Raw genomic sequence first — 22723 nt, forward strand, 5'->3', positions numbered from 1 at the left:
ATTGACAGCAATTCAGTTTCCCCCCAGTGACAGAATGCCTGCCACAGTCCTGCTATAAGTCACTAATCGCTGCCATTACTAGTAAAAAATCTTTAAGAATATACACCGCCATTTGTAAACACCATTACATTTCACAAAAACCAATTAATTTACACGTATTGGGATTTTTAGCAAAGATATGTAGCAGAATACATTTTGGCCTAAACTTATGATGAAATTAGATTTTTTACTTTTTTTACTGGACATGTTTAATAGCAAAAGGTTAAAAATATTGTTTTTATTTTCAAAATTGTCAGCCTTTTTTTATAGCACAAAAAATAAAAAATGCACATGCGATCAAATACCACTGAAAGAGAGCTCAATTCATGGGGAAAAAAGAACGTAATTTTATTTGGGTGCAGCATTGCATGACCGTGCAATTGTCAGTTAAAGTAACGCAGGGCAGTAACGCAAAAAATGGCCTGGTCAGGAAGGGGGGTAATCCTCAAGATGGCAAGAGTTTAATGTGATGTGTGATTTAACCAAATTGGCAAACAATAAAATAGAAGTAACTAAGCAACGGTGAAAAATTATTGGCATCACTGAGATGCCAATGCAAGTGAAGGGAGGCTGATGAAGCTGTGGGCTTCACTATCCAGTGTGCATAATAGGAGAGATAGGACTTCTCCCAGGCAATTCTGGAGACTTCTGGTTCTTTTGCTGGAGGAAGCCAAGCCATACAGATGTGTGGCCTTGGCTGAGACAAGGGTGCAACCTCAGACCAGTGCAGGAACCAGAGAATGCCGACCTGATGCCTTTGTTGAATCTGTACAGAGACCGGGTGCCCTTGCTGTGTCCATAATAAATGTCTTAACAAGATTATGCATCAGGTGTTACTAAAGGTAGAAATCCCAGATCAGTATATGGGGTCTAGGTGAATAAGTTTTAAGGGGAGATAGTGGAATCCTGAAGTATCCTAAACTAATCAGGACTGTGTGAGAAGAGGGAGCCTTTCTAAAGAGTAAAAAGATCAGAACCTGTTGCTGACGTCAGAGTGGCTAGTGCAGCCAGTGGTGACGCAGAGATAGGGCTCTTGACTGTTTAAGCCAGCCAAAGTCTGAAAGCTAGTGCCAGGAGCCAGCAGGAAACATTAGATGGCCCCAGCGAAGGAGCCACTGGGGTGCCCACCTACAACAGTTAGCTACAAATTCAAAGATGGGAGGAAACTACAGCAGAGGTCCAAAATCTCTCAAAGGACCCCCCCCCCCCGCAACCATCCAACTTGCTCTTCTTGACTTTGCGTAGCCAGTCCTAGAAAAACAATAAACATAAACTTCCTAAAGCCCCACCGAGACACCAGCAGAATCAAGAGCCAACTAAGAAGGGGTGTGAATACAGACCGCAGGACCTGTTGCCCCTGCTGCTCCAAGCAAAATCCCTGAAAAGTAAGTAGGGCCCTCTCCCATCGTGCCAGTCCAAGTAGAAGGCATAAACAAAACAGTCCTTCTGGATACAAAGCAGGGCTGGGAAGAGGCAGGGGTGGGGGGGCACTTGCCCTGAGTGCAGTCTTTTGAGGCTGGAGGGGGGTGCCAGATTGCAATCTGAAAGTATGCTGGCTGACAGCATCCACCCCCTTGCCTCTGGCCACCCTGACAGCAGTAGATTGGTTTCTAGGACTGCCAGTGTCACAGCAGCCAATCAGGTGCGTGCCCTGCTTCCAAGGCCTTGGCCATCAGAGTGGGAGGAGAATGGAACTTCCTCCTTGAAACCTGGCAAGTCACAGTGCCCCAGCTTTCTCTTGTATGTCTTGAAGCTGCACTGAGAAGAATATGACTATGATGTGGACCATGATCTAAGGGGGATCTCTGGGGATCATGATCTAAAAGGGAGCACTGAGGACCCTGACCTAGGGGCACAGTCTGTGGACCCTGCTCTAAGGCAATCTTTGGGGACCATGATCTAAGGGGGACCTCTGGGGACCAGGATCTAAGGGGGACCTCTGGGGACCATGACCTAAAGTGGATCTCTGGGGACCCTGCTCTAAGGGGGATCTCTGGAAATCATGATCTAAGGAGCATCTCTGGTGACCCTGATCTAAGGGGAAGAACTGGGGACCCTGATCTACAGAGGAAATTTGTGGACCCTGCTCTTAGAGGATTTCTGGGGACCATGATCCAGGGGGGACCTCTGGGGACCATTATCTAAATGTGATCTCTGGGGGCCCAGCTCTAAGGGGAATCTCTGGGGAAATGATCCACGGAAGATATCTGGAGATCCAGACCTAAAGGGGATCTCTGGGGACACTGATATAAGGGGGAGCTCTGGGGACTCTGATCTAAGGGGGATCTCTTATCTAAAGGGGAGCCCTGGAGACCCTGATCTAAGGAGGAGCTCCGGGAATCCTAATCTAAGGGGGAGCTCTGAGGACCTTGATGTAAGGAGGAATTCTGGGGGCCCTGATGTAAGGGGGGCCTTTGGGGACCCCAATGAAATGGGAGACTCTGATGTAAGGGGACCCTGTTGTAATTGGGTAGCACTGCTGTACTACCATGACAAAATCATGTGCATTACACACAGTTGTGGCGCAGAGCCATAGAACTGCATTATTCACGTCCATGGAGGCAACTACTGTCAAACGTGATATGCTGTTTAAGTTTAGCCATGGCATGTATACAGCCATGAGCAGAAGTATGTTAGTGTTCACTTGGGTGGTCTGGGGCAGTAAAGACACAGCTCAATGGCCTGGTTTTACTACTCCCTGGCTGCACCTGGGAACAAGGCCTTACTCCCTCAGAGTCAACAGGGCACCTAGATAAATCCATCCCACAAAGCCCCCACGCTCCCAGCTCCCCTCTCCCTTCAAACCACCACCAAATCAGTCCTTCTTAGACTGACACCACATTTTTCCTGCCAGTGCCACCACCAATGCAGGGGCATTCTTTCTTCACACTGAATTTCTTTCTACATCACTATTTCTCCAAGGAGCAGGGCCCTCCTATCCTTCTTGTATTGAACTGTATTGTTGCTGTATTGTCTCCTTTTATATTGTAAAGCGCTGAGCAAACTGTTGGCGCTATATAAATCCTGTATAATAATAATAATATTAGCCCCATATTTACTTGCAAGACAGAATGTTTACCTCTATTAAAGCGGAGCTCCAGACCCTCCACCAAGAAAAAATTAAAAGTCAGCAGCTACAAATCCTACAAATGAGTTCATATAAGGACACTTACCTGTCCAGAGATTCAGAGATGTCCTCACCCGAGCCGATTGCTCAATCGGCTTCGGGTGCAGGCACCGGCATCTTAAGTAAGGGAAACTGGCAGTGAAGCCTTGTGGCCTCACAGTTAGTTTCCTACTGAGGAAGCGCACTGCACTTTGTGAATGGTCCCACAGTCCTCTGGGACTTGTGAAGTCGAACTTCCAGCTCAGATCACCGTAGTGCATCTGACCAGAAGTGGGAGCAGGTACCTGTCAAAACCCTCCCCCCCAGAAAGTGCCAAATGTGGCAGCGGAGTGGGGGAGGATACAAACAAGCAGAACTTCCCCTTTTTGGAGAACTTCTGCTCTAACCTCATCTGTTCCATATGTTTCGATGAGATGTGCTGCCTGCACCCAACCTGCTTCTCCACCTGGGGTTGGGGGGGGGGCGCCGATTGGCATCTTTGCTCTGAGCACTGGATGACGTTGTCCCAGCACTGTACAGGAACATCGCTGACCCTGCTATGCTGGGACTTTTACAACAAACATCTTAAACATCTACCCCTACAGAAGTTGGAAGAGCTGGAGAGTCCAGAAGTTCCCCTATGATGGGCTCCTGTTGATTAAGTTGACATCTGTTTATTCAGTAGCTTGGTAATACAACATGTTTAAGACCCTTGTTGTAGTGTGCCCTCATCTTCCTAGGGCAAAGTGTGCTCCTTATTAGTGAGGGTGAATACTGACCTAGTGGGGAGCCTGCTCACTCCCCTTGTAGCAAGTAATGACCCCACAGCTGAAAGTCTCCCCTACAACACTATGCTACAACACGTGTACCAGCACCAGGTAGAAGAACAAAAAGCCCCAGCAGAAGGAGTAGGAAAGTTGTGGTCACTGGACAGAGATGAGAAGATGCTTCAGCCAGGAAAGGTGGCATGTCTATGAGCTTCATTCAAGTTCAGATGGGATCAACAAGGACCTCACGTTGTCCTTGAAGCTACAGTAATTCTCAGTCCCTGCAGTTGTGTTGACCAGGGCTTTACAGTCATCAGAAGATTAAATTCAGTGTTCACAACATTACTGACTTCCCAGTAAAGTTACGGGCACAAATGCTGATAGGACAAGTGAATCCAGCTACCCCCATCTGATTTGGTAGCTGGAACAGAAGATGAGATCCCTATAGAGAGGTTCTACCCACAGAACATCCCACTCTCACCTGAATGAAGACAGAGGGACAAAATCCAACTCCTGAGATGGCAAGAATGTTCTTTAAGAGTAATTTTGATGTGGAGTGTGCAGAGTGCCCAAACCCACAATCGCCATTGGGAAGACAAGCCATTCAGGGAAAGAGCCCAACAGATCCCCTCGCTTCCCTATTGTGTAAGCAGAGCGGGATCTATGTGAAACACCCCGCTTGCTCCTACACCCCCCGCCCTCTCCTGGCAGCAGAGGATCTGAGCCACCCAGTGGAAGGAGGAATTGCTATGCAGCGGCCACCAAGGATTCTGGGAAATGCAGTTTTAAAAGGGGCAAGTGAAGTGAAGCTGAGGGAGATGTGGACTTCACTACCCAATCCACTAGTCCATTCACAACAGGACAGGATGAGAGATAGGAATTTTTCCCAGGCAATTCTAGAGAGATAAGGGTCTTTGTGAGAGGAAGACAACCCATACAGAAGTGTGGCTCTGGCTGGGACTGTGCAAAGACACCAAAGAGATGTGTGGGGACTGGAGAACGCAGACCTTTTGCCTTTGCTGAGCCTGTGCACAAATTGAGTGCCCTTGCTATGTCCATAAGAGCCTGAGGACTGAGCCACAGAGAGATAGTTTACTGAACTGGACGCGGAGTTGGGAGGACCCGATGCTAAAAGTGTCTACAGCAAAGGAGAACCAGTGGAGACCAGAGCTAAGAGATTGAGCCTTATGAGGACCTGTTCGGGAGGACCAAGTCATTGGGTCCTGTGTTCCTGAGGACATCAGACCACCCAAATAATCTGGACTGGATTCCTGTGTACTAGGAGGGGTGAGCTGAGCCATCTGTGCTTATATCAACACGCTGTATAAATACAGTTAATAAAATAGAGACTACCTCTCCATGTTTAGCAGCCCACCAGCCATCCATTGCACACTCTGAAAGGGAGAGCTACACACCACCTTACAGAAGTGCCCCGATGAAAGCAGGCTATTACAGACAATTACTTTGGTTTAACATCACTACAGTTCAGTTGATTGCCATCTTATGAGTCAGTGTTCACATTATCTAGTACAGCATCTTTAAGCCTGTTTAACTGGGTGTTTATTGATTCATGCATTGATTAATTGGATTTCCATAATACATCCTTTCAGTCTACCATCCAGTTGCTTGTGCCCTATTTTCTGTGTATTACTATGAGCGGTAGCATACTAACTTTTAAGTTACACAGTGTGTCAGTGGGGTCCAAGCTTGAAGATTCATGACAGATCAAAGACAGAGGCTCCTGCAGGGGTAACTACACATATCATTTATAGTAACTGGGCATTTTTAATGTTTCACTTTAAGCAATTAAAAAAATTACCATTACTGGCCGAACAGAATCTTTTACAATTTTTATTTGCATCCGTATGTGTTTACCAGGTCTGTGCACACCCCCAATGCTTTTTATTGACACTCCCTTGCCTATTAGCACAGAAAATTAGCATTTTTAGTTTGACAGATTCAGTTCCTATTGATTTCAGTGGAGTTTGACATCCAAACATTCTTTGAAGCTCGCCGAAAATTGCTCAAACTGAACCCGGGCAAGTTCCTTTGTTCATGAATTCATACAAACTCAAATGGCGTGATTGAGAACTTACAATCATATCCTCCAACTCTCAATTAAAATCCACTTCCATGTGTTGAACATATCAGTTGACTGGTTTATTGCCTATAGATTGAATATTCTTTAAGAGATTTGTCGAGCATTTATGGAAACGGAATCATTATCAGTCTCATGTCTTTATATATCAGCAAGAAACAATAGTATCTCAGAAAACGTGCTCTGAAAAGAGCATTCTATATCATTCCATATTAGGTGCCTGAAGCCCTCACCTGGAACTAGCAGAGCAGCGACAAAGTATTTTTCAAATCAAAATATGTCTGAATCTCAATGTGCTCCAAAACTTTGTTTTTTTTTTAAGCAGAACAACAGGCAAAAATTATAATCTCAGCGATCTCAGCTCTATACATGTTTTCTTCCTCCATCACTACCTCTTCTGCTTCCCCAAATATACACACTCAGGGCTGTGGATAAGGGAGTACCACCAGTTCTCCTGTACGGGGCCCAGGCCAGCATGGGAGCCCAAGAAGCTGAGTGAATCGGATGTGGGGAGGGAGGGTGATCAGCACTGCGGCATGGCAATTACTGGAACCGATCCCCTGTATCGCCCTCTCTCTGCAGCAGCTCAAAGCTGGTTTCTTCTCCTTTCCCTCCTATTTTCAGCTGCCGCAGAAAGAGCCATAAAGGAGATCGGTTCCAGTAATTGCCCCCCTGCCACACCTATCACCCTCCCTGTGCACCATATGTTTCTCCCTACTGCCCAGGCCTCCATGTGTGCCCCCACCCCAGCAGTGCTGCCAGGTTCCATCTTTACCTTCCCCCTGGCAGCTGCAAGCACACAATAGGATTCTTTAGGACTGAGAGTGGGGGAAGGGTCCGGTAAATATGTTACCAGTTGCTTCCTTTCCTGAATGAACACAATCAGGGATCAGAACTGATCACTCACTGTGTTCATTCATAACTGCCGCACCGTTAACTGTGGTTTTTTGGGGGAGGGGGGCCTGTAAGATTGGCTGTATTGGGCCCTGCAGTTTATAACAGTAGCCTTGCACACACTCATACCAACTGGACGATGACAAAGTACAAACAGTTTGATACGGCGATACCTCTGCTTTCCTGTAACCATGTTCACAGTGCACAACACTAAAGAAAACAATAGAGCCAAGGCTGGCTCAAAGTGCAGTAGCCATAGGAACTATAATCAATATATATTTACACACACTGGCCCTTCCCAATGCCACAGCTGCCTTCGCACCTTAGCCTAATAACAAGCTTGGAAACATTTAATTTCCTTCACTTTAATGTCATGCAGTTTTCAGCAAGTGACAGTGAGGCAGGTAAACAGGGAAAATAAAATGCATGTGCTCCCTATAACTATTCTAAATACAATAGAACAATATTGTTCTTACCATGAACCATCAATTTCAAATGACATTCACTAATAATTTAAAAGAAAATATATTTATAAGCACAAAGCTAACATTGTAAAGAGCGCCAGCATCCATCTATAGCAAAACAAATACACTGCACATACATACAAAACTCCTTTTTACGACAAACGACTGCTACTATTCAGCATATTTCAAGGTCTAATTTCTGTTCCCTTTTTATTATCCTGACACATATGAAAAACTGAAAAATAGTGAACAATGCATGTTGCTTATTCAGTGTCATTTGGACACGTGAACAGCATCGTTATAAAGCACTTAGGTAAAGAGAAATATTTTATAAAATGTTTATATTATTATAGGTAAAAGGGACCTCAGTTTAACTACCAGCTTTCATAGTCATTGAAATGCAAGCATATTATACTACTAACTTGCTGTTGGCAATTAACTGACATAATTAAGCCACATATTGTAGTAAACCTCACAGATAATGCACCACAATATGCTCCAGAACAAAGTCTTGTACACACAGGCTAAAAATCGCTCAAAGTCGAATAGGCATGCTGGAAAACCACCAGTACGGCAATCCCTCAGTTTATTTTTGTTCAGCCCATTGGGTTGAACAAAAAAGAAAACGTCCAGTGTGTACACAGCTTCGCAGCTTAATTTTTTTTAATCCAAACAACTTTTATTGTCAAGATAATAGAGAAAATGGAACAGTACTTACAGAATCCACAATGACATTACTGCAACAGTAGGATTACACATAAACAGAACAATGTGGATACGCAGATCCCGTAATAAACAGAATAACAGAAATGGTAATCAAACAAAACAGAGACCACAAGGATCCAAAACTTTCTTAACAATATCTTGCTTTTTCCTTTTTACATCTTATGTCTTCCCAACCAGATGTAAACAGAAATGGGGGAAAGGAACAAAGCCCAAAACATGTCTTCAAACAATGAAAAAAAAACACATCAACAACAACCTCTGGTTCACCTGAGACATCTCATCAAAAAGAATGGGAGATGCACATGAACTCCCCCAGTGGGAAGAGTGGAGGCACACACCTGATATAAAATATCACACCTGCAGAAGTCGGTCCACTATCAATTGAGCAGGGACAAGCCCAGGTGTATCCAGCCAACTCCGCCACACCTGCTGGAACTTACGGTAAGCATTGCGATGTTGGTACGTGAGTTTCTCCCGTGGGAGTAAAGAATTAACATAATCTATCCATTGCTTACTAGTCGTCAGAGCCGATGATAACCAGTACCTTGCTATCAACTTCCTAACCAGGTATAAAAGTCATAATATACACCACTGGTTGGAACAGTTCTTGGTCCAGTGCCCCCAACAGACAATGCAAAGGATCCTGGGGAACAGTATATTGCGATACTAGAGAAATAAGTTGGAGAACCTCACTCCAATATCTATGTAACTTGGGGCAACGCCAGTGCATATGAATGAAATCACCCTGTTGGACCCTACACCTTGGACAATCAGGTGAATCCCGCCTGCCCCACCGAAACAGTTGCACAGGGGTCCTATACGCTCGATGGAGAATAAACAATTGAGACAATTTATGAGAGGGAGGAAGAGAAATTCCCGGGACAAATTCCAGGGCAGCATCCCAGACATCTCCAGCAAACTCTCCAATATCCCAGGACCACTGTGCCCTGCTCCAGAGACTAGCTTGATCCTGTACTGTGGACAATAGCTGGGAGTATACCCAAGAAATCATGCCCTTCTTATGGGTTGCCTGAGTGACATCCTTAAAATAAACTGAGTCTGTCAATGTGAGATGAGAGAGCGAAGACCGAGCCTGTGTCGCATGGCGTAGCTGAAGATAAGGATAAAAATGCTAATGTGTAAATGTAAATTTCATTTGTAGTTGAGAAAAGGACTTTAGGATTGCCCCCGAATACAGCTGATATACAAATTTCCATCCAGTCGTGAAAAATGAGCTTCGCAGCTTTAGCTGAACATGTTCTACCTGTTTTTGCAAAATCAGACAGGAGTAGGCAGAGCAAAAAAAGACAATGCTTTGCAGTCAAATTAAAAAAAACACAACAATCAGCACAAGGGACATAACTTACAGTTAGTAGGATGTGTCCCTTGTGCTGTTATCTCTTCTTTTTGTTGAAATTCTTCTCCATCCCTGCCCCCCACCCTTGCCGCCATAATCTTCTGTTGACGCTTATAAGAACTGTGATAATGCCAGCTCCTCTATCTCCTCTATTCATAGAAGCCAATATTACAGCCTCTATGATTGGAAAGTGATCTATAAATGGAGGTGACAGACCTTACAATCATCTGCCTGTCCTCTATTCATATATCGTGTCTCCCCTGCACTGCTTACAAACAATTAGAGTACTGACAGTAATCAATTAGCTGACTTTCCTGGTCAGCGGCAGCCTGACTAACCTAGAAGTGGTCAGAACATAGCACTTCTGGGCTAACAACAAAGTGGGAGGATCTGCTCTTCCATCCTGAAATACCCGCATCCTTAGTGTTTATACCGAGCATTGCTCTGATTCGGAGGAACTATAGAACAGGATAAACTATTTTTGCTGTTTAACACTTAACGTGGCTCAACAGAATTTCTATTGTTTGGAGTTTTTTCTTATATAACCCAGCCCTGACTGTCCAGTGTTTGGGATTTGTTTTTATATAACCCAACCCTGATTTGTTTTTATTCAGTGATTAAAGTACAACTAAAGGCTCCTATAAAACAGTCTAAACAAGTGGCAAATCCAGTTACTGTGTGAGCAAGACTGAGCCTAATTCATCATTTGTGCCTCATATGCTCCCCCTCGCAGACACTGCAGCTCACAGTTGGAGGATTTCAGCAATAAAGACATGCTGCCAATCCAAAACGCTGTGGGCCTGACTAGGTGTGTATAGGTGCTGATTGACAAGCTGATAACCACATTGCAGAGGCGTGGCTTGAAGCTTGTGGGCCCTGATGCATATGATGACCTGGGGCCCCCCACTACCTTCCACCGCGCGCCAATATGCTCCCACCAAATGCCAAGATATGATAGCTGTAGGTGGCTGTCTCTCTCTTCTCTCTCTCTGCACATGCACACAAGGTGGAGGCAGGCAGGCCACACTCTGAGCTGTTGGGTGGAAATGGTAGGTTGGTATGTAAAAGAGTAAACTCTGCAGGCCCTCTGACTTCCAGATCCATTCCAGCTCCCCCTCTGCTCACCTTGCTCAAACTGTCACACTAAAATCTGCAGCCTCTGGAGCCTGCAGTCTCTTGGGGGACCCTTAAGAGGTGTTATGGGATTTTTTGAGACTTTTTGTGTGTCAGCAGGAGTTGTGGGGAGAGTTGAGGTGGTGTGTATCTGTGTCCGGTGTCTTATTACCTCCCCAATGACAGCAGTACCAGCTCCTGGACGTTGCTCTCCTCCTCCCTCTCTCACCCCAGAGACAGCTCAGTGTCCATGCCCGCCTGGCTGACAGCACTGACACGTCCCTCTCCAGCAGGGCTGACCTCAAGCCGTCCTCCGCTACTCTCAGAACTTGAAAATGGAGCCAAAATCTCAGCGCTTCCATTTTTCTCTGGATTCCGCTTTGCCCATCATAGTGACAGAGAGACAGCACAGGCCTCCCTGGAGGATGAACAGTTTTGACCCCTGAGACCCCTGATGCTACGCCCATGCCACGCTGTATGCAAAATGTATTTTATTCCATTGTATTCCATTGCAAGCAAGCAAAGCCTATATGAGAATGGTAACTGCTCTGAATGCAGGAATCGTTGCCACACCACCATAGGCATCAGGTGGACTTCACTGGCAGGAACAACAGGAATTTGTGGGACTTTGTAGGGAGCATAAGAGAAAACTGGAGGTGCAGATACACATACTTAAATGGTGAATCATTTTTTTTAAATGCAAGCCCATAGTGCTACTTTTAATGGTTTTTATGGTGATGCTTATTTACATATGTTCTCCAGCAAATCCAATGCCTAGACTCCATTAATGTGACTGTAAACCCTCACCTTGTAAAAAAACCTATTCAGTTTAAAATAGAAATGAGAGGCAAAGCATTTGTGTATAGATTTAAAAAAACATTACATACACCTTGTTTTCACTTTTTTATAAGTGATTGCATACCCTCTGAAAAATTTCAGCACACTGATCTTCCCAGTGATAGGCAGTGCAGGGAGGGGGGGAATATTATCAGAGCTCTGATCAATGGAGGAGAGCACAGTGGGTGTGTCCTCTATCCTAGTATGGTCATTTTTTAATAGAAAAGCAGGGGGCTGGCAGGAATGTCAGGGATTTCACACAAAGGAAGCAATACAAACAGAACAGGATACTTTTTCATACAAGTACATGGTATCTGCAGCAGAGCAATTTGGGGAGTGCAAATGGGGTGAATACTTATGCATTTAAAATGTTTCAAATTTTCAATTGTTAAATAATATGGAGAACTAAGTCAATTTTTTCCACTGTATACATCAGCGATATCCAAATAAAACCACTTTAAATTTCAGGTTTTATCAAAAGGTGAAAAAGACCATGGGAAGCACACACTTACTTTAAGGCCAGCTAGCATACATTTATGTTGCCAGCTTAAAGTTGCTATACCAGAATGATGCCTGCAGCTGCAAACATCATTCCAGTATCATTCTTTTCTGCAGCTGATTGTCTTTTTTGTAAAATAAATCCCAGTGGCTAATTAGCAGCTTTATTGCTTTTATGGCCCCCTTTGGTGCCTCTTTGGGCTCTTCCGTCCCATCAAGGACCCCAGAGCTGAAGAGAGTGGTTCCACCGTCTTACCATAGAGGTGATCGGGGATTGGATCTTCCCTGAGCATCTCTATGGTATAAGAAACTAGAAGCAATGAGTATTTTGACACTTCCAGTTTCAGTCTTTTGTTTACAAGCCTTTACTGGCTTGGGAAAACATTGGACCAGATCTTCTTTTAAGGGCAGAGGAGACATCTAGGATCTGACAGACCTTAGGTCTCTCTAAATGATTTTGTGCATTAAAATTTATGAAAGTGTTTTTTTTTTTTTTTAGAATTGCGTTTGAAAAAACGCTGCGCAAATACCGTGGGACATAAAAAATGGAAAAACTCACCATTTTTGTTCTCTAGGGCTTCTGCTTTAAAAATATATAAATGTTTGAAGGTTCTAAGTATTTTTCCAGCAGCAAAAAATACAGATTTTTACATGCAAACAAAAAATGTCAGAATAGGCCTGGTCTTCAAGTGGTTATAAAGCAATGTATGAGGTGACCATATTTACTTTTTATTGCATATGTAGCCTCTGTATTTTGGCTGTGCCTTGTGTAAGAAAGCTCAGAAGAAGTTGTTTTAGTATTAAAAGTAAACTGTAATTTTTTTTTAATTTCCTTGTATACATTTTTAACAACTGAGGTTTTACAACATCATTGTATTTGTTTAAAATCTTTGATGTACAATAAAAATTTTCTACAGGGTGCCTTCATGATATTTGTACTTTCATAGTTCAAAGCATGGTGGTGTTTCTAATTAGCTTTGTCCTTACTGACTCCTGGATGAAAGTCCAACTAAAATGTTTTTATTTGTTTTAGATGTGTGGTGTCAAAGGTTTTTTAAACCTCTGTCAGTTTATTTTTCTCCATCTGTGCCATTTAGATTGATCTTACTCCTTTTTTAGTGATAGGTGACACCTAGGGGCAAATCTCCAGTAATAGTGCAGCAGTGAAACACTTTTTGCTGTAGATCAGCCATTCCAAAGCACGATTCAGTGGAAACTCTAGATTTCTTCCAAAGGTTTCTAGGGCTTCCTTGAGCTATAACTGGTTGAGCTACCATCTGATGGTACCTCCATAATTCTTGGTCAATTGCCACTTGGCTGGTCTTTTTAGTTGTCAGAGGCATTCTTTGCAATGATCCCCACCTTTGAATTAATTCTAGCAGCTCCCTGAGACCTAAAAAAAAAAAGTATTTGAATGGTTCTTCAGGGGTAAAAAGGTAAAAAAGGTTGTTGTAGAGGGAGATATGGTTAAAAAAAAAGGATGTGATATTTACTTAATTGAGGTCCAGGTTGACCCTGCAATTTTTTAAAAATAATAAAGTTACAAAACTAGGAAAATTATTCAACTTAAAAAAGTAGATGTATTGTTCTCTGTATAAGTTGTTCTTGTTATTGAAAAAATGAATTTAAAAAAATTACCCGATTCCAAAAAAAAAAAAAATAGTTGGTAAAAAAGATATACAAATTATTAATAAATAGCAGATAATGATTATCACAACGGCAATTTACATCTGACTTTACTTTTTTGTAGTTATAGTTTAATGTCTGATTCCTAAAGTATTGCAGCCAGAAACTCACAAAATTTGACTTTTCAGAATAAAATTGCAGCCTCCGTGTACAGGTTTTCTTTAAGGTATTCATTAAAATTCAGAGTAATTTCTTGGCACTGCATACAACAACGATTAAAACTTCAGTGTTCATTTATACTGCAGATTAAAAGCCATTAGGATGCAAACATAGACTTATCCTTGACAAGCAGACCATATTACAAGGCACTAGACAATGAGGAAGTGATAAGTGAAGAGCAGAAATTAACCTTCCAAATCACTGCAGCAATATCCAGTAACTAATGCACAATACAAATCATGGTCATGTGCATCTTGCATAATCAAAATTTGGATTACTAAATTAACTGTAAAATATCAAATTTCTCTATCATGGATATACTGACTAATGGAAGAGGAAAAAGCAATATTGATGTATAAAGTGAAGTAACCCTGAGCAACCGATCGATTTCAAATAATTGCAACCAGCCTTAACTGTAATTGTTACTACACTTTGTACATTGCTGTTTGCCACATTAAAACACCTGAATCTATTTGATTTGCTATACTGAGGTTATTTTAGAGATCAAGATCATGCTCTGCTAGACCTATAGCCATTGCGAAAGATACATCAATCAATACAATTAAAAAGAGAACCATAATAAACTTTAAGGTAATATTCACTTTTATCCTGGACTACTTCCTACCACATTATAAAGTTTTGTAAATTATTGCATTTACAAAAGATACATTTTGTACAATACCATTTTTAATTTTCCTGTGACTGTGGTGTCAGTTTTTTATACTCTGAACCATATGACTATTTTATGACTATTTAACACTATTTATGTGTTACAGGAAATTGGCTACTAAAATATAACATCAGGATGAAAAAATTATGTATATAAACTTACATGACTGCCATTGCTTCTCTAGTCTCAATGTACCTTTATCAGGCTGCCACATTTATCCTATGGGGTTTGCTGGTCCCAAAAGTTCTAAATGACATTTATATATAACATTGGGCCATCGCTTTAAAATGAATAAACTGACATGACACAATAGGTTTGACTTACTAAAACTGGAGAGTGCAAAATCTGGTGCAGCTCTGCATGGTAGACAATCCCCTTTGACTCAGGGGGGTGCTGGGGTGGGCTGTGCCCTCCCCAAGATTTGATTAGTGCCCCCCTACCCCAGGTCTGTGAGAGTGTATCTACAGATCCATGAGACAGTTGATGTAAGGGGGCACTCTGATGGGGACATTGGATGTAAGAGGGGCTCTATTAGGGACACTGATATAAGTGGTGTTCTGAGGGGGACCCTGATGTAAAGGGGCACTCTGATGGAGACCCTGATGTGAAGGGGCACTCTGTTGAGGACAACTGATGTAAACGGTGGAGCTCTATTAGGGACACTGATGTAAGGGAGCACTCTGATGGGGACAACTGATGTAAAGAACACTCTGATGGGGGACCCTGATATAAGTGGGAGCTCTGATAGGGACAGCTGCTGTAAGGGGACACTCTGATGGGGACCCTGATGTTAAAGGGCACTTTGATAGGGGACCCTGATATAAGGGGGCACTCTGATGGGAACCCTGATGGAAACGGGCACTCAGATGGAGATACCTGACATATGGGGGCACTCTGATGTGGAGACCTGATATAAGGGGGCACTCTGATGGGGACACCTGATGTAAGGGGGCACTCTGATTTGGATATCTGGTCATATGTAAGTGGATACTCTGATGAAGACAATTGATGTAAGGGGGGGGGCTCTATTGGGGACACTGATGTAAGGGAGCTTTCTGATTGAACCCTGATGTTGGGGAGATGTTGATGAGTAGTCATGATTTAACCTTAATCTAATAACAACCTAATATATAACAGTGTTTCTCAGGTCATGACACTGTGTGAAAGGCTGGCAGTGACTAACATACAGGGTTGACATTATGCCCCCTGACTTTTTTACTGCACCCCCAGATCAGATAGGCTAGATCCAGTTCTGTTATAACTTCATCTTGTTCAATTAAGCTTTGACAATACAACCTGGAAGCTGAGTTGTTTCTATGCAGAGCTGCACCAGATCAACCCCTATGTGTTTCTGAATAACTTGTGAGAGAAGAGAAGCATATACTGCAGTACTCCAACAGTACTGAGGAAAATTAAGGACTTTAAATCAAGGAATCAAAGACACCTGGGGGGGGGGGGCATAGCCTGCTCATGGCACTGGTCAGTTGCATAAAGCCTGAACTCCGGCAATTTCTCCTACAAACGTCTGTCCTATGTTACACATTCAACAGCAAACCTTCCATTCGATAATAGGGAAGCAGACACTAGACTACAAAAACCCCATCTTCCATGTCCATTAAAATATTTCTTGGGGCAGAAATGAAAAACTTCAACTTGTTGCAAGGCCATGTGCAAGAGACCACAAGAAAATGTTTCTCCTAACACAGCTCCCTGGCCTCCTCTTGCTGCTCGGAGAGCTTGGTGGATGCAGATTCAGGTAATCGAAGAGAGATGTCTGACCTTGACAAAGGCCTCCCCATTTAAATGGACACTGTGGCCATGGTATCCCATATGGACTATGTAGTGAAAAAGGAAATGTCAGCTATGTGCTATCCGGTGCAGTCAAGGGTCAGAGAAGTGGAAACTAGACTGGATGCACATGAGCAAACTTTAACAGAGCTAGAAAATCATGGCGGACAAATGGCAACAGTCCACAGGTTGATACTATACAAATGGAGGTTCAGGACAATGGTAAACAAAAGTCATTTGATGCCAACATTTGAGATCTGAAAGTTTACTTACCTCTCCTCTCCCCTTGTCCATTCACAGGATGCCTTATATAGTATACAAGGTATTTTGTGAATAGACAAGGGAAGAGGGAAGGGAAGGTGATCCCTTAACTGTCACAACCACAGCTCTAATCACCACTGCATCTTAAGTATAGCGCTGCCAGTATAGTCTGGCATGAGTGAAACTAGGATTTTAAAACTGAACAGCATCAATCCAGACTATTGTCATTAGAGGTAACCTATTTGTATGAAGCACAAGTCAAGACATTTTTTTTCCTGAAGTTCTTTATTTTTTTTATTACATACAGTATCTCAGGGAAGCTAAGCTCCCCACTATATTCCAAGCAACTCTTCAACAACTGGAATTTGACATTATAATACAGTAGATTAAACTAAACATGCTTTTACCTCTATGTCAACTAAAAACGCAGAGATCCGGCCAGATTCACATGAAGCTACCATAAAAACTTCATGGATATATTAGCCTCTCATCTAACTGCCTACACAAACTCCATATTGTATGCCATGGATTCTCTATTAAATCTGAAACACTAAGTGCTTGCATTGTATCCAAGGCAGGGAAAGATCCCACAATATGCTACAGGTCCATCTCTTTCCTAAATACAGACATTAAAATGTATGCCAAGGACCTAGCTAGTGGGTTGCGTTCTTTTTTTTTTTCCACCTTGATATCACCTGCTTAGACAGGATTTTTAACTGGTAGGGAAGCCATAGGCAATGCCCTCAGGACTACCTCTATTATCTCTCATGTCCTATGACAGTTGTAGCTCACCTTGCACTTTCAAAGATTCTGAAAAAGCATTTGACAAGGTGGAGTGGAAATATGTAATACACTATGACATATGGATCTAAGTCCCAAAACTACCTCAAACTACCATATACAACGGTACCAAAGTAACTCTTACACTTTAATGCTGCCAACTGAGAAAGCTGAGAGTCACATCCTTGTAAGGTACCGTCTCCAGAATTCTGGGTCAGTACAGCTTAGCTTGGGCTCTAGTATTTCTCATATTCCAATTATTTTAGATACAAGGAAAGACATTCAATAGATCTTAAAGTTAAACTCCAGGCAAATAGCTTAATATAGAGTTGAAATACATATATATCATGTGAACTATTTTACCAGAGGATTTTTATTTCTGTCCAGAGTGTAACTCTGCTCTACCAGACATCACAGATGGGATGTGACCTGGTCTATCTCATTAAACAGTACAGCCTGGCTACATCTGTATCCAGAACTAAAACCATATTGTAAAATACAGCTATTTATGGTTGAAAAGGTCCTGTATGTTTTTTTTTATATGTTGGGACAAGGTTCTGGGTGTTGTGATGAATGAACTGCTGAGTTCATGAGCGGGAGTTACATCATTTGGCCCAGTCAATCAAGTTGACTTGCGAACCTGGAAGAAGATGGAGAGATAATGGAAGCATCAGCGACCAAGTGTTGAGGGAGCGCAGTACTGAAGGGGCAGTTTAAAAAGTAAGAGTGCCATAATGTGCAAATATGCTTTGTGCACTTACATTATGGCAAAAGGCTCCTGGGGACCTGGAAAGTTTAATTCTGCTTTAAATACATGAGAGCACTATATATTATATTAAAATGATGTTTATGTAGAAAGGTGTTATCTGTGTCTACTACACAGTACAGGCATACCTCAGCTTACGAAATTTTCAGTTTACGAATGAAAATCCATTGAAAGTAATGCCTCGGTTTACAAATTTTTTTCGCAACATGAAACAAGTTTCCCCAGGATGCATTGCGCCTGGGAAGTTTATAGCGCCGACTCTATGCCTTTATAGTGCACTTTATAAAAAGTTTTGAACAGATAAGACTTTTTTTGCTTTTTCCTGACCTCCGGAATGGACTAATTGGTTTTCAATGCATGTATGTTTTTTTTTTTTTTGCAATACGAAGCAAGTTTCACCAGGATGGTTTATAGCACTGGCCCCGTGCATGCTGGAGTCTGTGGGTAGCACGTGGCGTTGAGTGTGAAGCTGTTGGAGCAGTTCTTGCATCGAGTTTTGGAGCCATTCTGGAAATTTTTAATCATATCCCTATACAGTATTTATGCCTTTAAAGTTCACTTTATAAAGAGTTTTGAGCGGATGAAAGACTTTTTTTTTACTTTTTTCTGACCTCCAGAATGGATTAATTGTTTTTCAATGCATTCCTATTGGAAATCGCATTTCGGTTTACGAATTTTTCACTATACGAAATGTCCTGGAGAACGCATTAAATTCGTAAACCAAGCTACGCCTGTATATATAAAACATGAGTTCTGAGGTTCCAAGGCCATGCAGAACATATGGATACCACCTGGTTTCCACTATACTATATAGTATTATGAAGCAGTCCATCCACCTAGTGAGTAGTTCTCCAAAGTAGCCAAATTGGAATAAAGAAAGCATGTTGATGTACACCTACAAATACATCTGCAGCTAGGTAATTCATTTTTATAGTATTTCTAGCCAAATTTAGAATAAACAGGAGGTCTTATGCTTCATAAATACTGAATGGAAGTGTGACACCTGTTGTCACTGAACATAAATCATATTACCAATAAAGAGGAAAAAAAAGATTTGAATGTCTTGATCAAAGGGTTTATCCACAAGCTTTCACTATTAATTTTTGCAATGACAGCTAGCTACATTTTTTTTTAAAGACAAAGAATTATCTGTGAAATCTGTGTGACTGACCATGAAGAAAAAGTTACAAATTACCCAGCATGGACCAAGGTTGCGCACGTTTTCGGGATAAGTGCCGAGTTCCACAGTTCTCTAATGCACATGCCTTTACTGTTGAATCATTGAATTTTACATAGTTGTGCAAGTATTGACCTTAGGTCAATAAACAGAATGTAAAAGTCTATAAAACAAAGGGCCATGATTTTCAGCTCTGAAAATGAAATAGTACTGTAATCCATAACCCTTTGTCTGTAAAATAACATGTTACACCAAAGATTCCCCATGGATTTTATTAGACCATCTGATATTCAGTTGTCATGTCACTGAAGTGCAGATAATAACCAGAGATTTTTATTAACAACTGCAAATTAATAGCATAATGTGGTACATGTAAGCCAAACATTTACTTGGTTCTTTTTCATTAACCAATCAGAAATATGCTTTCATTAGTATGATAACATTAAACTGCTAAGGGTGAGCTATGAATGTTTGCATTGTGCAACTACACATGATTGTTCTTTGCACTTTATTACTACAGACCAAAGTGAACTGGTTTTGCTTGCCACCATACCATATGCTGGTGTAAGTCATGTATGACTTATGAAAAATAAACAAAGCTGGAGCAAAATCAGAGCTGTTGTCCATGTTTACCTATCATGGTTCATAATTAATGCTAATGTTTATTTTATGAAATGATCAGACTGGAAAATAAGGAAAATTTGCCCAATAGAAATTCTATGCACCAATCAGTGAGTGGGTGTTGCATCCTCATCTATGTAAAGTAGAAAAATATGGTTTATATTCAGCCACATCACCAATCAGCTTCAATAGTTTGACCAGCAGTTGTCATTTTCCAACTCAAGTTGGAATCTGATTAGTGGCTGTGTGAATATAGAACAGTTCTTATTTGAATTGATTTCTACTGTGAATATTGTTACCCTGAGTTTACATCTTTGAAACCTTTTCCCACTTGCTTTACACAAGAAACTACTAGTACTATAGGCAGGCAAAAAATGAGAACAACTCTGTCACATTCGTACAGTGACTAAGTACAAGATAAAAGATCTGCTCTTATCATGCAATCTCAATACATACACTGAAATGTCTGCGGGTCAAATTTCTAGGACTTGGGTCTTAGATTATATGGCTGCTGTTGAGAATCTCCTAAAGTGAGTCTTTATATCCATTTATTACCTTTGTGTTATGTTTATTTTTGTTTGAAACATTTTTATGCACATTTTAATACCTTAATTTAGCTCTCTTCAGAGCATCTAGGATCATCATGGTTCATTATTTGTATTTTTTATCTTTGCTCCACTATTATCTCTATTTTCTTCTTTTTGTGTCCAAGTCTTTTCTGCCTAAAGTATATGTACATAGACTTTGTTCCAGCCAGGGCTACATTGCTTGGCCATAGAGCCTGTTGTGTGTGGTGCCTGAAAATGGACTCCATTTGTACTGAGTATTAGATGTTTCCATCTAGGATCATGGAGCCTATTGCCCAATTGTTACCCAGCAAAGGATACCATCCATATTGAGAATGTGCGAGAAGGTAGGACCCCTTCTTTAGTCTTAGGGTGGCCCATTTTACTTAGCAACTGGTGCAGTGGGTCCTGGGTTCCTCCTGGTGCATGACAATGCCCAGCCTCATGTGGCGAGAGTATGCAGGCAGTTCCAGTGGATGAAGGAATTGATACCATTGAATGGCCCCCACGCTCACCTGACCTAAATCCAATAGAACACCTCTGGGATATCATGTTTCAGTCCATCTGACGCCACCAAGCTGTACCTCAGACTGTCCAGAAGCTCAGTGCTGCCCTGGTCCAGATCTGGAAGGAAATATCCCAGGGCACCATCCGTCATCTCATTAGGAGCATGCCTAGATGTTGTCAGGCATGCATACAAGCGCGAGGGGGCCATACAAACTACAGGGTACCATTTTGAGTTGCTGAAATTAAATTTCAGCAACATGCCCTAGCCTGCTCCAATATTTTTTTCACTTTGACTTTCAGGGTATCTTTGAATTCAGTCTTCTGTAGGTCGATAATTTTCATTTCCATCAAACGATGGGGCATCCTTACGTTCCTAACACATTACCCAGTCCATACCAGTATATATATCCAGCATGATATTTTTCCCCATTGAGATCTGATGTTTTTTTCAAAGTGTTCCTTTCATTTTTTTGAGCAGTGTATATATATATATATATATATATATGTACGTACTACAATGCAGTGCTCGCCAGTGTTATTATTTACTGCTTTTTTGATGTGCCATCACTATTACATTATGGAGGTGGTAACTGTTGATTTTTCATTAATATTTCACTCATGTTGGTGAGTTGTTGCCTATTTTATGTCAATTTGCATGATGAAGGAAAACTTGGTGGTTTCCTTGATGAAAGAACAACAATAACATTAGGAGTCCTAACAAAATTATTATTATTATTATACATGATTTATATGACACCAACAGTTTGCTCAGCACTTTACAATATAAGGGAGACAATACAGAAATGATACAGATCAATACAAGAGGGTTGGGAGGGCCCTGCTCCTGGGAGCTAACAATCTAATAGGGAGGGGCTGATGGAACAAAAGGTAAGAACAGTCGGGGCTGACCTGATGGAAGAAATAAAAGATTTAGTTATTAGCTGAAGGCAGAATAGGTTTCCCTAAAGAGATATGTTTTCAGGGATTGCCTGAAAGTTTACAGAGTAGGTGATAGTCGGACAGATTAGGGTAGAGAGTTCCAGAGGATGGGGGAGGCTCTGGAGAAGTCCTGGATACAAGCATGAGAGGAGTAGACAAGTTAGTTAGAGAGCAGAAGGTTTTGGGAGGAGCAGAGAGGACAGTTATGTGCTGTCATTGGCATCAGGATGAAGATGTTTAGTGCAGCATTGCAGGTAAGTTATGCAACTAAGCATTGCACTAAGTTATGCAATGAGAAATCAGTAACACTGCAACTTTAGTTAGAACAAGAGAAGACTGTTGGGATAAAAAAAGTAAAGCACAAAAAATAAAATACTTGTTTGAAGTTGAGGATGGCTTAGTCAATTTGGACTGATCACATAAATCACTGCACAGAAGAAAGCATGGGTCAAAAGAAATAATCTGTTACAGAGAAGAAGAAACTGGACAAGCTCGTACTGGTAAGGCCTGGTTCACACTTTGTTTTTTTTTTTGCTTTTTGAATTTTTGCAGAAATTTACTACAGTCCATTTAACATGGTTTCCTATGGGAGACGTTCACACCTATGTTCACATCTATGTGTTTTCAGCCGCTGCATTTTTGGATAGGGTAAGGGACTCCCCCCCCCCCCCTCCAGAAGATTGCAACATCCATGGGTGTGAACAAGGCCAAAAGAAAGGCAGTATGACTGGTGAGCCAAAAATTCTGGAGTCAGTTCTTGAGAGATAGGGTTAGTTAGGTGTAAAGGTTAGATAATAATCATGAAGTAAACAATGTACGGACTTTACTGTGCTTGCATGGGTTTTATCTGGGTACTCTGGTTTCCTCCCACACTCCAAAGACATAGGTAGGTTAATTGACTCCT

The 22723-nt window shown here is 41.8% G+C and overlaps 1 protein-coding gene across 1 annotated transcript in view; it reads right to left on the bottom strand.

The window, feature by feature from the left end:
- Nucleotides 1-22723, bottom strand: part of COL25A1 (collagen type XXV alpha 1 chain) — a 658924-nt gene that overhangs the window by 243419 nt on the left and 392782 nt on the right. The window contains exon 5 of the mRNA XM_089668497.1: nt 13401-13414. Coding sequence (XP_089524623.1) covers nt 13401-13414 — 14 coding nt within the window. The remainder of the gene's footprint in view (nt 1-13400; nt 13415-22723) is intronic.

Source organism: Staurois parvus, unplaced genomic scaffold, assembly GCF_062004578.1.
Source record: "Staurois parvus isolate SC_StPar_1 unplaced genomic scaffold, SC_StPar_1.0 ptg000058l, whole genome shotgun sequence".
In the NCBI taxonomy this organism is placed as follows: domain Eukaryota; kingdom Metazoa; phylum Chordata; class Amphibia; order Anura; family Ranidae; genus Staurois; species Staurois parvus.